Source organism: Chiroxiphia lanceolata, chromosome 4, assembly GCF_009829145.1.
Source record: "Chiroxiphia lanceolata isolate bChiLan1 chromosome 4, bChiLan1.pri, whole genome shotgun sequence".
NCBI lineage: Eukaryota > Metazoa > Chordata > Aves > Passeriformes > Pipridae > Chiroxiphia > Chiroxiphia lanceolata.
This window is the reverse complement of record NC_045640.1, coordinates 12982940-13000447: the sequence shown is the minus strand read 5'-3', so window position 1 is coordinate 13000447 and position 17508 is coordinate 12982940. Positions and strand designations below refer to the sequence as shown.

The following is a 17508-nucleotide window of genomic DNA, read 5'->3' as shown; positions in this document are numbered from 1 at the left end:
TCACTGGGCCAGTATCTGTCTCATCTGGGAGGTCAGGCCTCGACATACCCCAGACCTGCCCCCACGATCCGCTGTGCTGGAAGGTCTCCAACCTGGCCAGTGATAACACTTTGTGATTTTGTGTGTCAATCCACATTGCACACATGTCTTATTCCATCTGTAGGAGACTGAGACTCAAGTCTCCTAAAGTCTAGCTTGGGCTATGAGCAGAAGAAGCAGCTGGCCCAAAGACTGAGCCCAGAGTGTATCTCCAGCTGTGCACACTCTCCATCATGCTACACCCTGATCCAAATCCTGGCACTGTGTTTTACTTCTCTACCTGCCACAACACTTGAGGTTCCCATAGTAGCTTGTCCTGTAAGTCCCAATCCCTAACTCTTCCTCTTTCATAAAAGGAGCTAAACAACTCTTTCTTGCCTAGCTTAAAAATAAGCTGTGCCTTGAAGTCATCTATTTATGCCTTTTTTTGGTTGTAGTTTTATTGAAAAAGCTGGTATTAACATATTTATATTTTTATTCAACAACAATTAGCTAATTTGTGCAACACAAAAAATGCAGCCATGAACAACAGCTTTCAAAACAATCAGATTTACCAACTTTACCATCACTTACTCTACGCCACTGAAAGCTCAAACTAAAGAGAAAGAAAGTTGGAAACGTTCACAATGACGATGTTAACTCTCCATACATTCAAGAAACCAGGAAACCGATCTGTACCAGTGATGTCAAAGACAGGAACGGAATACTGGTCTTTGAAAGGTTTCTATTTATTTCCTCTATAATCACTTAATGGTATTTTGGTTGGGTATTTAATTAGTTTCATAAAGCTCCAAAGATATATTTCTTTATTTAATTTTAACATGTTCTTTTTGGTACCCAAAGCTGTAACAGAGTAAGGTACTTCAAATTAAAAACAAAAAATCGTTGCATTAAGATCTGCTTTATAATAAGTTATCTATAGACTCTTACTTCAGACTGTTAAAAGCTAAATATATGTTTTACAGTATCTCTAGCTGTAAATGCCAATATGAGCTGACAGCAATTTTTTTCTTTTTGAGCTGCAAAGGTTAATGGAGGGGGCCAAAAGTCAAAGAAATTGTATGACACCCTTGAAGCAGTAGTTTGGCATTAACAAGTTTTCTATACAATTTACCACATTCTTAAACCTTTTTACAAGGAGAAAAAAAAAAGGAAAAGGTAATTTTGTTAAATTTCATTAGAATAAGTATGTACATATACTGTCCATGCCCACTACAGCACACAGTATTTTATAAATAAACATTCTTTGTTCCCTTCAGAATTACCCTACACATTTCATACCATATGTGTTTAGTGTGGCTGGAAACTGGTGCACATGCGTTTGTGCTTCTACACACAAAATATACAGCATTGATGTAGAAAACTTCAAACAGACAGATTTCAGGTGTTGTGTTGAGATGTCATATAAAAGCTGTAGAGTTTGGTTTTTTATTTCTTGTAAGCGGATTTTCACCCACCCTTCCCCCCAAACTGAACTATAAAAGCATGCAGATCCCTTCATCAGTACATTCTCCACTTACCAAGAAATCAGTGCATAATGGCTTAAAGATTTTTTTTTTTTTCTGAGGAGTTTTAATATGGGCAGATTAACAGGCCATGTGAGTTGTGCTCTTTTATTCACGGTTTGAGTAGAAACCCTTTGGGATCCTGAATTTTCTGCCAGAGCTATTGGGGGTGCAGCAGAAATTCCTTTCCCTGTATTAGAAGGGCTTCCAGCCCACTGCACCATCCCTGTATCATTCATGCATGCACTACATTGTGTGTACTTTCCTTTTCCACTTAAACCACTAATCATTTTATAACTGAGATAGATCTACCAGTATTTATGTGGGAGAAGGTTTTGTTTGGTTTGGATTTTTTGATTTTTCATGTTTCTCCAGGAATAATTTTGTCTCCCAACTCATTTAAAAGCATTAAAATTCACCGAGCAGTGCTGCCTCTCACAGTATCATTCTTTTCACAGTTAACAGATACCAGGCACTGCCTGTAACCCCCAAAGGCCAGGATTAACATAACCATTCTGCAATCAACAAATGAGGGACTTCACCCAGTTACACTGATGTAACTTTGTTCCCACTCAAGGTGGTTGTTGCCTTCACAGCACTTCTAGCCAAGGTTTCCAGAACTCCAACCCCCAAATGGTAGGATGGGTTTGTGTGTTAACTGCCAGGCTCTGTCTGACCAGACGGTCCCTCTGGAGTGGCAATGCCAAGTTTTTTAACAGTCCTCCACACAATGAAGACACTACTTACTGTTTTAAACAGAGCAAAGAGATCTATGGAGAATAAACTTCCTAACATAAGCTGGCTGAGTAACTATACCAGTCTGTAACTTACTCACTTGGGAAGGTGAAGCACAAAGTATTGTGATAAATAAATAAATAAATAAGAGGGCATTGTAAAGAAGGGAATGGGATGGGTGAGATGGGGCAGCTTTTCACCAGCAGGGATTCTGCTTCCAGCTATAACTGTCATGAGGCCCCTCCAATGTGCCACATGCTCTAAAGGGATGTGGCTATTCATTCTCTCAAACAGGCTCAGCTTAGTTGACAGACAGGAAAACAGTACTGGAAAAAAAAAAAACAATCAAGAGATTGAGGCAAAAAGCTCTAACAATGTGGTAAATGCTGTGGCTGCAAAAGCAGGCAGGGCACCAGAACAGCACAGTCCTGCAAACCACTGAGACCCTTGAAAGGATGGACAGGAGTTGAGGAGCCTCAGCTCTCCTCAGGAACGTTCCCAAAGTGAATAAATATCCCAGTTTGTTTAGAGGGATCGATACAGACCATAGTACTGGATTTGCAGCCGTGCCTTTTACTCATACTGTTGCAGTGATGGAAAATAGTTGGCTTGCCACCAATAATGATACAGGCTGAGGGATGAAAGGATGCAACCTACAAATCCCACCACAGAAGCCACAATTTTTGTGAAGATCACATCCTTCTACAACTCTCAAAAGGCTGGTTTGTAAATATAGAGGGATATTGATAAATCTAGTGCATTTCTGAGTTCACTTTATCCTGAAATATGTACAGATTGTTTGTCGCTGCTATAGCAATGATGTTCTCAGTTGGGTGCCATGCTGTGTGCAAGATCTTCTTAGTAAAGTCCAAACTATCAACACTGATGTCATCTTTCCTCCGTTTGCCTCCAACGCAGACTCTCCGGGGCTTAAGAATAGCTCGTGGTTTGCTGCTCTCTCGGGAAGCCTCCAAGGTAACATCCCGCTTTGTATTTCGGTCAAACATTCGAAAAAAGTTGTTATATGCACCTGTCATTATCACACTGGAGAGAGAAAGAAAGAGAGAGAAAACAAAGACAGTTAAACAGCAGCTGGTGGGAGGCCTACTAATATGACTGGATCAGGATAGCTGAGTTTAGCCTTAAGCTAAGTTGTCTTCTGGTTTCAGATGGGAAAGAATAATAAAAAAGGGAGGTTCCTCAGTATGTCCCAAAATGGTTTTCTTCTACCAATGTCTTCCCCTTTCAATTTGTTAGTTACAGTTACCCCAAAATATGCATGCACAAATGTAAGGACCCTGACACATCAAGAGACTGACTTCACAAGATAATAAAAGCAATATGCTTTTATTTATGCTATTTTTAATTACCCTCCAGCTTTTTATGAGCACTTAAGGATCATATACTTCAGGCTTTTTTCTTTCTCCAGAGCTATACCTTCAATGACAGCTTTTTACTGTAATTTCAGAAACAGTCTAAAAAATTTTTCCAAGTATTTCAAACCTTTTCATACAACAGTAAGATTTAGTACATAATTCTATACTTTAACAAATATTTTGAAGAAAGGTGTTCTGAAAAATCATACCAAATTCTTTCCAGAATAAACCCTTTTCCTTTCTGAAGTCACAGACCTTGCAAGTCCAGACACCATTAAAATTTGTATCTACAATGTTTCATAGAAATAAACACATTAATAAACAGGATTCTGTCATCTCTTGTAGGAAGTTTGAATGAAACATCAAGTCAGGATATATTTCTGGGTCTGGGAAAAAGAGACAGAAAACATACCTCGATCTGTATAAAAATTAACCCATTAATCAGCTTGTAGTTTGAAATAATGGATTGCCAGTTGCTTCATTCCCCTAGTCCCTAGGGGAAGATATTTTGTCACTAACTTTAATGAATTCAGGATTTCATCCATGGCCCTCAGGTTATTGGATTAGCATAATCATGGGTTTCAGAGCCTTGTTCGAAAGCTCATCCCCTGTGAACTTTTTCCATATGAGAAGCCAGGGCTGTGCTCTACTCTTCTGTCTCAGCCCCAAATAGGATGTTTTTCTTCTGAATTTCCCTTCTGAAAGAGGGAATCCACCCCAAATGGTCAGGTCTCCACAGGAAAAGCTGTACAGTTTTAAGACTCAGGTAATCAGGAATTATTTGCCTTTCTAGTTGAGTCCAACAGAACATATTTCACATGCTTTGCTTTAATAAACTAACCTCCATCTCAAATGACAGCTGCTTTAGCACTCTGCTGTTGGAAGGAATCTGTATGGAGCAGCAGACTAGCCAGGGAACCATGGCACATGGGAGAATATGTGAGAATTTAAAGGCATAAACCACACTCTCCACCACACAGACATTCATTGGCTGATTAGATTATACACTCCTGGATTCAGGAGCTGTCTTACTCTGTGAGCACAGCCTCGAGCCAGTGCTGCCTTGATCTCATTTGGGGCCATTAGGAGTGACTGTAATACAAATGACTAATACACAGGGAAAGTCACAAATGTGAGCTGTGCATCTCACTGCTCCTGCACTGCAGCTGGAGAGCAGCTCAGAGCACTGCAGGGTAACGAGAGCAGGTGAGCTGGGTGTGGATGCTGTGAATCACTAGCAGAGCTGCCAGCTCCAGCCTGCTTCCACATTTGGTGATGGCACACTGGAGTTTGATGACAGCTGATACCACACTAAGCTTTGTGCAGCTGCTGAAGTGCCAAAGGAAACTGCTGCAAATTAGATGGGGTAGTACAGAGCCCCAGCACACGCTGCCCTCAGCAACAGCTCATCTACGGCCTTGGTCCTGTGGAGAGGGGCTGTTCTCCTGAGGTCTGCAGGCAGCACAGTGTCAGCTGCTCTGCTGCTGAGACTGGGGATGCAGAGACACTTGTCCATACACAGCAGCATTCAGCCCTGGCAGGGAGCTCCTCACTACTCTCCCGGAGTAGTATCCACCCCAGGGTTGCCTGCAGAAAGGTTTCCCTTACTTTCCCCACCCGCAATGGCCTGGCACAATCCTGCTTAGCAGGGCGCAAGTTAACAACCTCACAGGCTAAAAAACAAGAGTCAGAGTGACAGATTGATAAAATGTATCCCAGAAGCTGCAGAAAGCCTATTGATCAAGATTAGTGCCTATTTCAGAAATTGAATCAACAGCAGTAAATCAAATGTTTCACTCCTTCCAAATCACCGTGTCTTGTCATTACAGCTCCCACTGTAATGGTTATTTCATATCTCAGCACTCACATAACACCATCTGGGATGCAAACAGCCCAGCTGTATATTTTCCCCTAGGCAAAATTTTGAAACAGGTTCATAGTGCTGGGGCACCCTTGTGCCACAGGCTGCAGAGCTGTGGCTCCCAGGGGGATGAGGAGCACCCCTCCTGATGAATGCAGGAACTGTCAGGGAAACAGTTTTCATGCTGGCAGAGTACCAGTGCACCAAACGCAGAAAGAGATGTTTGTTAAGGGGCTTATTTTTAGGAGGTTTTACTTGCAGTAAAACTGCTTTTACAGTCCATTTGCTTTCTAATTTCTTGAACTCTCGCATGTTTTTAAAAAGCTGCTTTTTTCAGTTGGATTTACTGCAGTTATTTTTTTAACATATGTAGATGACTACTTTTCATGCTGGCCCTGTTTTTCTGCAGTTTAATGGCTCAGTAAAAAACAGCATTATGTAAATGAGAAAGTGCCCATTCTTGTTCAAGGTCACAAACACAGATGGATTATAACCTTACCTGCTGCTTAAAATAACAATAAAAGAGAGTGAGAACTAGATGTAAGCCTGCAATTTATTCTCGTTCAAGAAAATACAATGCACAGTAATGCGGCATGGAGATTTTTTTTTTATAAATATTAGAATATAAATTGTAGCTCAATATAGGAAGAGTCTGTTCTGTATTTCCAGACTCTGCTCTGCACGGCAGAGGTTTGCACAAAGGTTTGCACAAAGGTTTGCACAAAACCCTTGCAAGAGAGGCTGGTCCAAGAAACCAAAGCAAGCCCCTCACTCAAAAAACCCCACATCACTTCACAGGTGTGTAAGGGAGCAGCCCTGAAAAGCTCTGCCTAGCTACTTTTAATTTTACTTAGAAAGCAGGCTTACAAGTTCTGCTATACCTGCTCAGAGTACCATCATCTCAGACATGCACAGACTTCAGACACAGATCATGCTCCAATGCACCCTGAGTGTACTGATAGCTCAGGCTGGAATGAAACTCCAGCCTGACTGCACCCTGCTCAAATCACCACAGCTACAGGCAGCACCATTACAAAAAAAAAAAAAAAGAAAAAAAGGGCAAAAAAAAGGCAAAAAAGCAGGGAAAAAACCCAATGGCTGCAATATGACTACCTACACTACCTACCTTTCACCCACTGGTAGCCCAGCCAGTGATCTGGAAGGAGAGACAACACCCCATACCTGCAGAGCCTTGAATGCATCCACACTGCCTCACACTAACACTCCTGTGTTGCCCCATGAGGGGAACACGTCTTCCTCTCTACACTGTGCTGCTCTGCAGAGCCTCTGGAGTATTCTGTGCTCCCTCTGTTTGTGCTGCTCCAAGCAAGGTCTGAGGGTTTCTGGCAATTTTTCGTGTATGTGTGGTTGGAGTGACAACACAAAATGCTACTGATTCCTGCAGCCTGCACTGACACTGGGCATTCTTGTTTATTAATGATGCAATCTGACGTATCTCACTGCCAAACTTCAGCACCTCTCACGCAGGGTCACTATGGCCCAAAGTCTTCCATGTTATTTACTTTTTTTTCACAGAAGGTGAAAGGGGAAAGGGAAAACACCAGTGCAGACCAGTCCTACTATTATTAATTGACTCTTCTTCTCACCCCCTCCCTAGTAACCAATCTGTTCTCTTTCTCTCTTTCTTCATCTCCAATGATGAATCTGGCCTTTACCACACTTTCCAGACAGGTTTCTCTTTCCCCTTCTCTTCCTTCTTCCCTCTCCTTCTTCCATTTCCAACTATCCTCCTCGACAATTAAAAACAAAAAAAAGCCTTATCTGCTTCTCTCTTCCTTTTCTGCCCTCTCATGTCTCTGTTTTACTTCTGGAAGTCTCACTGCTCACCCCTTCATGGTGATCTTCTGCTACCTCCAGTCTCACACACAGCTTGCTCGGCTCTCAAGGTTTTTGGACTTGCATCCTCACCTTCTTTGGGCTAAAGGCTGGAGAAATAGCTGGTGGGTGTGTCTCCTCTCTCATCACATACAAATGACTGGTTCTTGTGCCCCTGAATCCAGCAAGAATTTGGTAGTGCAGGTTGTGACACCACAGATGTCAGGATGCTGGGAGATCACAGGTCTAGGCTGATCATCTACCAGCTTACCATGGGATGAAGGGAAAAAAGCATTGCTGGTTGTCTATTCTGCAGGAATTTTTATTCTTGGCAAGAGCTGTAAGAAAGAGCTTTGCGTACAACCAGGTGTTGCAATCTGCTTTTCAGCTGGGCAATAACAACACAGACTTTGATGAGCTTTCAGCAAATCCCCAGGAACTAAAGCCCATTTGGGCTGGAGAGGTAGTTTCAAAATTAGCAGAACATTAACTGTACAGCTCCCATTCAGTTCAGGCTTCTTCACCCTGTGCTGTGCTGATCTGGTAGCCAGCAAAAATTCAGGTAAGATTGTTTCTTCTAAAAGTCAATTTTTAATCTGTAAAATTGTCTGGAGCAAAGGATTTGAGAAGAAAATTAGTATCATTTGTACTACACTACAACGAGATCTTCCACAGTATTTTTTAGGCAACGAGATTTCATCAAACATGCCAGTCACTAAGAATTGGCATAGCTCTGTCTTTCTCAGATCTGTTATTCCCATACTTCAAGCCAACCTCTTAAATGTCATCCATGTTGCAGCCATCCTTGCAAACAACAGTCTTTGTCAAAACTGCTCTATTCAGCTGGATTGTCAGGGTTTGTTCTGAAGCTCTGGGGACATCAGCTGGAATTAAGGCTTGCTTAAAAACCAAACCATTACTTGTTTCACCTTGTTTTGTGTTAGTTTTCTTGTTTAGCTTGCTTTTTTTTTTTTTTTAAAGACTCTTTGATAACAACTTTTGGGCTCCAGATTAGTCTTTCTAGATGCATAGAAATTTTTATTCTACACACATTTTTACTGGCTGGAGAAATTCAGCTCCTGTCATAGTTCCCCTTCGTCACTCTTGTTCAAGAGATCATGGACGGAGGGTGTGATAGGACACACCCTATCTGGCAGGGCTTCACGGACCAGCACACACCAGGCTTAAAAAACTAAAAGAGTCCAGCTAACCTGCCCCTCACTGCAGATGTGGCAGCAGAACATCATTCCCTGAGGCAGGAGAGGCAAGGCCTGGACTTCAAGGAGGTGTGAGGGGAGGAGATCAGAGCAGCAAAAGAGTCCCTCAAAGCATCCAGCATGAAAAGGGACCATTTCTTTGACCTGAAACTGTCTCCCAATTATATTTTTAGCCCCTAAATTTGCAAGATTTCACTACCATGTGTACCAGTGCAGAACAGCACATCTGCAACCTCCTAGGAATGACATGCAAGGTCCACCATATCTGGTTTCACAACAAATTGACCTAACAAGAAAAACAGATTGGTTCCAGGAAAACTCTTCAAAAACATTCTTCACAGAAATAAAAAATTATATTTATTATAACAAAGGGAAAGGAGGAAGCACTGTTCTAAGCAATCAGGACCTGCTGACATATTGGGGAATTTTCCTTTATGCTGTGCTATGTGAAGACACTGACTCCCCACCACAAAGAAGGAACTTATTTAAATCTCCTGGGGCATATGCAGATGGAAAAACTTGAGACACCAGATTCAGGGTTGTGGCACTCTGGTACAGCTGGCTAGTATAAGGCTAGGAATAAGAATAAGGGATCCCCAGGTACTTCCAAGCTAATATTTGACATGCTGAGCTTTGAGAACAAAATGATGTCTTCTAGCTCTCCAGCATGGACTGTGCTGCCAGACAGGAATAGACTTTTAAAAACTCATCCAATGGGATCTGCCAATTCTGCCTGATTAGAGTGAAGGCTGATGGATATTCAGGGGAATGAATGACAGTTCAGTAGGAAAGGACTGACTGAACAGTTGTATGTGACTTCACTCATTTGCTTACAGCATATCACTTATCATGACAGTATTCAGAAGTCTGCCTGGAAGGGTCCTATACACCCATGCATTTGAAATCTTAAAAAAAAATAATAGTAACTAAGGTATTTACTTACTACCACGTGGAATTACTATTTTTTTGCCTTTACTGGTTTCTTTACCTTGCAAACAGCTACAAAAGGGAGCTAATTTTTAAGATAAAACTGAAAATTGTTGACAGTGGGACGGAAACTGTCTTGGAGGTCGTTATTAAAAGACTTGGCTTTGGATGTGAATGGAAAACATAAATTAAATTGCTGTATAAATAGAGCTCACATATTCTACATAATCATGTAATGGTATATACAACAAAGATAGCATGATTTTAGTGTAATATACTCAACTACAGATAATACCTGCTCATCTGGTTGAATTAGTGTACGACCCCTGCTTGGCTCCCTCCCCTGACCAATGCTGTAGCCAAAGTACACAGTGATTAATGTGCCCTTCAGCAAATGAGATCGGCTCTGTCTGATTGTATTAGTTCCTGTTCATTGGAGTAACTGAGCATCAATCACGTTCTAATCAGAGCTCACGTATGTTGATTTTTTTTGAGAATGGCCTCACCATCAGGTTCTACCATAGCCTAGATTAACTCCTTAGTAATGACAAAAATTAATAAAAAGTATTTTCACCGAAATAATAAACACGCTTTCATTTTTAACTGAACAATCCTGTCACTTGAAGTTGTTGCTGTAGCTTTAAAGATAAAAATAACATGTTTATAAGAATAATAACTGCAGTTATTGCTGTTATGTAGACGGATTAATAATATAAATACTGCAGCATCTCTTAAAAGTACCACCTGTTACTACACATTGCTTATCTTTAGCAGTAGTCCTTTTTAAAAAAATACATACCAAAAGGATCAAATTAAGTGACCTTAGTATTCAAATGAACTGTTCTTTAAGAGGTACTGGTACCTAAATATTATTTAAATGATGATCCACCAAGAAGAAATTATCCTTGTAGCGTGTAGTAATACAACACTTGTCATACACAGAAACAAGGAGCTCAGAAGAATTCATGTTCATCAAAAGATGGACATCAGTCCTGATACATTTGACTCTTAAAAGAAACAACTAAATTAAAGAGAACCCTTATCTTTTGTCAAATGTTGCCAGCTTCTGTACTCAAGAGTTTCTTATAATCAAGGGCAGTACATTGTGTTTAGTGATGGATTTGGTAATTGTGCATGACTAATAATGCCTCAGTGTCTGGGCTGTAGAATAAATGAAGCCCTCACAATCTAATGTTCCCACTTAATAATTACTTTCTGCATTGATCTTTCTGATCTGTCAAGTAGGAATGAAAATATTAAGCTCACTTCAAATCCTGATATTGAATAAGAATTCTATTATTACCAGGCAACTATCCAGAGAGTGGTCTTACAGCAGTAATGAGGATGGCAGCACTTCATTTGACCAGAGGAGAAAGACTCTGGGCCTGGGAACCAGTGGCTGTCCATCCTATACAATGCACTCAGAATTCCCATCAAGGATAAGCAAAATGGTTTGAAAAGACCTGAAAAGTCCTGGATCTCTGTCAAAGTTTCACACTATCTACATGATTTGATTGCAGTGTTGTTCTGTGCCAGATTTAGGCGGGGATCAGCACTATCTGTATTTCCAAGAAATGCTTTAAATTTTGTATTTCTAGTAGGACCAAACTCAAGCAGTAACCAGGCTACTGAAAAAACCCTCTGCTAAACATCCATTCATGCATGGGTTTGGGAGTTTCAGAGAAAAGCCTCAAAACCCGGATCTTCCTCTAAAACTTCTGTGAATCATTCCCACTTCCTGACCATCTCAAAGCCATTTTCACAACAGCTGGTGCTGAAGTTCTAGTGAGAGCAATTTTGGAAGTAGTTTGCTCAGTGTGGTCCACCTTCGTAATTTTAAATGGCCAGCATTTTGTATCACAGGGGGAACTCAATGTCAGAAAACACATTAGTCTGGCATGCAGACAAGAGATAATGGAATAATATTTTTTCATTTGCATAATAAATGACACAAGGTAAAAGTTTCATTTCTTAACAAAGACAGAATCTTTCCACTGGGCAGGTACAGGAACTGAGCAAAAGAGAGTAGTCTAAAGAGAAGATGTCCCTTGTTCAGTGTATGTCATAACACTTTATCTGCGTTCATGGAACACAGGACTGGAAGAGACCTTTTCTGTACTTCCAAGTTCAGACACTTGTAATTTTAACCGAAGTCACATATAACTGCTTTCACAAATTTCCTGAGCACCATCATCAAAACCATTGGGTTTCTCTTATCTCCACCACTCAGGATGGGAAGACAGCTCCACACTGTCACTTTTTGGACGGGTATGAACTACCTCTAATTTCCAGGTTATAATTACCCTCTTGACACTCAAAACCTATTTGCTGTTTTGTCATTGTCATTCTCATTTATCTTAGCTAGATCCTCCTTCCTCCCTATGTATATCTCCCTGATATACTTACTAGAAGCAAGTATAATCTTGGCTTCTCTTTTGCTAAGCTGATAAAAACCAAAGTCCTGGCCTCTCCTCTCTTTGGAGCAGCTGTCCGTTTGCTCAATTATTTCATCCACCTTGGAGACAAGGGACAAGAAATGTGTAAATGCAGTCCAAAGGTCTTTGAATAAGAGCCCAACATAATGTCACCACTACTTCTTTCTCTGCTGGATATCCCAGTCTTGCCCATTCAAGGATCATATTTGCTTTTTTCACAGCTGCCCCACACTCTGTTTCACAGTCCTTGCCCAGTCAAGGGGGGAACAGGCCTGCTTCAATACAATGAGACAGACTGTTTTTCTCTTTCCCAAATGAGAGGCTGAGTGAGCTGAAGGAGCAACTCCAGGCCCAGTGCCAAACTTCTCCCTCTTGGCTCCTAGCTCTGCTGAACCAGGAGCCACTGTGTGTCATTCAGCACTGGCTCCTGTGCTCTCTTTCACATGCATTTTGTAGACTGCTAATCCCTTCCACAGTCACCTAGCATATATGAATGTCCCTGGGAGTTGTTTCCAACTGATAAGATGAAGGCTTGTGTTCTTTTTTAACTAAAATCCTCACCTTTCATTTATACTCTTGGATTTTATCCATTTGTATTAACCCAGTCCTCTCAGCTAGCTATTCCTGCACAATATTCCTACTCCACAAACTACTGTTACCATTTGTTAATATTATGGCATTAGCCCATTCCACCCTCACTCACACTCGCTGACTTGTGACAGTATTTCTCATTAAAATATTCAACAAGATATTATGTCCAAGATAAAACCACAGATCTCTCCTTCAGTGCATAAGGAAAGAGGCTGCTCTGATGGAGGGAGGTATCAGAAGTGCCATTTGGCAGCAGTTTGCAGAGAATTAGTGGGTGCCTGTGACTGCCTTTCCTCACTCCCTATTTCCAGTAAATGAACTCAATTCTGAGGCAGCTCATGTGCAAATACAGGATCGCACAAGTTTCCTTAGTGTGTTGGTGGGGTTGTGAGAGTTGGCATAATTCTTTTTAACTTCTGCAGCCCACTTATGATTTTGGTGAAAATGGACATAATTTGAAGATTTTCTTCCCCTAAGGCATGAGCCAAGGGTATTGAGGCATACATCATGTCAAAGGAGGTCAGAACACAACTGCACAAATATCCAAACATCTTTTATCAACCTGAACACTGGTGTGTCATTCTGTATACTGATGTGGAAAATAACCATGTGTAACTATTTTTGGTTTGTTCCCCATCATATGGGAGCTCTTTTGCTAAGTGAAGACAGTGATGGACAGAAAGATGGATTACCTGTCTGATCCATTCCATGCACATTCAAACTTGTCAAAGATGCAGTCATTTTCATAGAGGGAACATAACTTGCTTCTAAGGTAATCATGGACCTGTTTCAAAGAAAATAACTGTTATTCTTGAAATCGAAGAAAATACAAAACTTTACAACCAGCCCTCCACTTTCTGCTTTGTCTCCCAAGTTCACTTTTAAAATATGCTGCACAAACTGGTAGTGCTGCAGAAGATACTGTGTTTAAACTCTAAAGAAGCTATCTGTACTTTTCCACAGCCCAATTACCCAGGTGATGCAGAATTACTGTTGTAGGAAGGCACCAAGTCCGCTTCCCTCAGCAGGCTGCACACACCACCCATTTCAACATATTTGTTTCCTGCTTGGGTGATTTTCTCAGTGGAACCTAATTCCCAGAGACATTTCACCAGCTGATACCCTCGATGTGCTAATTAATGTGCAGGAAATCTAATTTAAATAGTAACAAAAAGGTCATATTCCAAGATAAGTGGACTCTCACTTGTGGCAGAAAGAACTTGGCTCTATTAAAAGAATCTGTAGTATATGGTATTACATATATTTGTGTAAAGTATTTCAAAAGCCAAATACAGCACAAGGCTGCAGTTGTACAGGCTGCAAATCAGAACACTAATTCAGCCCAAGGATACCTCCTCTTTGTCTGAGACTTAAAAACAACATTGTAAATTCTCACTTACTTGAAAAGTGGGACTAACCAGCAGAAGAACTTTCTCCTCTGGGCTCTGAGGAACAAGGGTTCTCATAAAGAGAGATCTCATGCAAACTGTTTCAATCCTTTGCTGAACTGGATTAGTTTTCCTTCTGGATAACTGGTTTCATTCCACAAGGAAATAATAAGCTCAAAAATCCCTGCCTAGACAAATTTACTAATGCACTTCCACTCGTGATGTTTTCTTCTAGCTATTGTAGAAACTGTAAAACAAAGGTGCATGGGTGGCCTCTCTTGGAGTTGACACACCAACCCAGTGACCCAGGGACATAATTTAGCTCTGGTGTACTAAGGTTACTGGTTCTTGCAAGTTCAGTGAAACTGTTCCTGCTCATGGTTGCTCAGCATCCTTCCCTGAGGGCACAAACATTTCTTCTGGCAAAATATTTTCTATCAAGACCAGGTGAAGAACAATGACCTTTCACTTATATTTTCTTTAAACTAACCCATTTTCAATTGCCAAATTATATAGTAGCCAAAGAATATTTGTAACATAAGGTTATTAGGGATGATAAATTTTAGCTATGGATCAATTTTCATTAATAAATTAATGAACACTGAATTGTGCATTAAAAGATAACACCTTATACAACAAATAATTGCCAAATGTCAGATGCAGATAGAGCATTTCACAATTAAATGCATTTATCTTCATGGTGAGCAATAGGTCAGAACACTTTTAGTATTGATGCAGTTTCCTGCACCTCCTGTAATTAAATCCTTCCATTTTCTCTTTACTTAAGCCTTTTTATGTTAGCACTGTACTGTTTTACAGAACTAGAGTTCTTTCCTTTATCATCTTTTTGAGCTCCCAGCACTTGGAAGAAATAGGCTAGGTAAGGCAGAAGGGAGGAGATCATTTGCCTCATTGACTGTCATTTCTAGGTCTTTCTCTTGTTACCATTTCCAGCAGCCATCTGTCATGACCACTGCCATGTACACACCCTTTGTAAAGTGTGCCCAACTCCACAGCTTGGAGCTGTGCCTTTCTATCAGCTCTGTCAAAAAGCATTTTGCAATTCCTCTCTCAGATGTCCTACCACCCCAAGGTCTCAGTTCCTTTTTGTTGACTGTCAAGTCAAGACTGTCAGACTTGCACTACTGACTTGGACAACCACCTTGCTCCTTATGTGGCCCTTTTGTTACCACATTTGAACACATTTGGACCCTTGAAGTGACTATGAAAAACTAACTGGAAGAAACACTTAATTTTCACCCTGTTTATATGTTCATCTGCCACTACCAACTGAGGGTAAAATCAGATTTGCCTTGTCTGTTACATATTGGTCTTATCACATAAGAATAGTATTTGAATCCAAACCAAATTAATTCCTAACTAATTACCAAAGGCATTTGCCTTTTCTTCACTGCAATGTTTTAGGTCAGACCCTCATGGAATTATCTTGCAATTCTGTGCTCCAGACTACATATCTGCACAGGGAGCTATTTTGCTGGGACTGAACAGACACAATCAGGAATTGCACTGGTGACACATTACTCCGAATCCCTATGCTACAGACCCTGCCAAAAGTGGATCAAGCCATTATGAGTGTTCACCTTGCTGCTGCTGAGGCTTCTGCTGGGTTAATTCACCTGGCAGCATCAGAAGAGTAGGCTATTAGGCAGGCCTGCCTTGCAACATTCAAGCATTGGCCACTCTGCTGTATGGCTCTCTTAGTGCTGTCCAGTGACCATACTCTGCCCCTTTTTCTATTGTGTGAAACATGAACAGGAGAAAATCATGTTGGAACAGTCAGCAGATGTGTTCAGCAGGACTGCAACAGCTGCTCTATGCAACAGCATTCTTTGAGCCACAGCACTGATATGAAAAAGGACCTGCATGAATCATTCATTTTTGTTTGTTGGTTTTTTTAATACTAAAATTGTAACCTGATAATGAAGCAGTACAGTTATAGACTTTGCTCTTTCTTACAGCTCTGTGTGAAGTCTCCTGTTGTGACCCTCTTCCTGAGTCTCACACCTAGGTAATATCTAAGTGGCTACCATGCAGTGGATGAAATGAGAAATACAATCTTTTAATGAGCACCTTTTAATCTTTTAATGATATATTTGTCATCATAATTATGTGGGTACATAACTGAAAATGTTAGGTTTATTTGTTGCCTTCAGGTGATCTACCACAAAAAAACCTTTTGAGAAATTTCCAAGTTTATATATATATGAGATTTAGGTATGTGAGAGAGAGATACCTGTAAGACAAATTATTTAAGAGAGTCATTTAAACCACTTTTTCTTAGAACAGAATCCTTCTACTCTCTGCAGTTAAAAAACATGAAAGGTTGCTCAGAGCAGCTGAACTATGTGAATCCTCTGGAGTCCTGTGTTATTGGCTTCCCAAGGCCCCCCAGATTCCAGATTCTCTTTTAGTCCACGGCAATGCTCAGCAACACATCTGTATATTCTTTACAAGGCACTGGACAAACATTCGAAAACAAAAGGCAATTCAAAGGTTAAAGTAAGGCAGTAAGAACACTGTTATATTTATAGGGGTTTTGTTGTTGCGGGTCTTGTCTTTTTTTTCTATAAGCTTCTGACTGTAATTATCAGTACTGAAAATTTTACATTATACTAATTTTTCCCATCTCAGCATGAAGAAATATGACTTTTTAATTGGCCCTACTGTTGGGTGTCAGACTAATTTAAGGGTTGCCAGCTTGTTTCACAGCTACGTACACGAGGAAATAAAAGCAGGTGTCAAGACAAACAGGTTGGCTTGACCAGCTATTCCTCTCCAGGGACAAGGCTGCCTACTAAATTAGCATAGGTATAAAATAATGTTTTACCTAAGTTGCCAAAATCTGAGATATCATTCTGTTATATAAAACACAGTCTCGCCCTTACCCTCCTACTCCATTTTCACAGCATATCAACATTTCTAACACATTTAGCATTACAAGTACTGCCATTTTAAGTGCATAACCAGTTCTGTAGCTTTAAAGGTACATAGGCTCAGACTTTTCAGTACTAATAGGAGACACACTGGAGAGTATCTGCTGAAATGTAATAGGTGCATTGAAAAACACTGGGGCCCACTCTGTCTACTAAACACTACCTAACAAATACTGGGAAATTTTGGTTGTTTTGACAAGACACACTACCAAACTCTCATCACATGTTATTTTAAAACCAGTCTTAATTACAGTTACTGTGAACTACTGTACCCCACCTGCCATTATACACACACAGAAAACAAGGGACTGGTCTAGGACTGTCACAGGACTGTCTCTCAGTAAGCAACACGAGCCAGATGAATGACATTTTTCCTACTTTGCATACTCTTCTGTAGGTAACTTGACAGTTTTTTCTTACTGCATTTTTGTAACAAGGAGTTTCTGTGTCACAGACATATTTTCTTTCTTCAAGCCAGAGTAAAAAAAATGTAAGCTCAGCTCTCTATTGCCAAACACAACAGATGTCAGAGTACAAACTTAGCACTGGCTGAAGCCACTGGCATTTTGTCTGGATAATATCGCAATGAATTCAGGCAACCAGATGTATCTGTCTGGCATTTGTGAACTGCTGTGTCAGTGGTG

At 40.6% G+C, this 17508-nt stretch overlaps 1 protein-coding gene across 9 annotated transcripts in view; it reads right to left on the bottom strand.

The window, feature by feature from the left end:
* Positions 1-453: 453 nt before the first annotated feature.
* The window catches only part of PPP2R2C (protein phosphatase 2 regulatory subunit Bgamma), a 191069-nt gene continuing 174014 nt past the window's right edge, over positions 454-17508 (bottom strand). For all 9 annotated transcript variants that reach the window (XM_032686087.1, XM_032686088.1, XM_032686094.1 and 6 more), the window contains 2 exons: positions 13215-13306; positions 454-3323 (listed from right to left, as the gene is read on the bottom strand). In XM_032686087.1, the coding sequence (XP_032541978.1) occupies positions 3032-3323; positions 13215-13306 (384 nt within the window). In that variant the 3' untranslated portion in view covers positions 454-3031. The remainder of the gene's footprint in view (positions 3324-13214; positions 13307-17508) is intronic.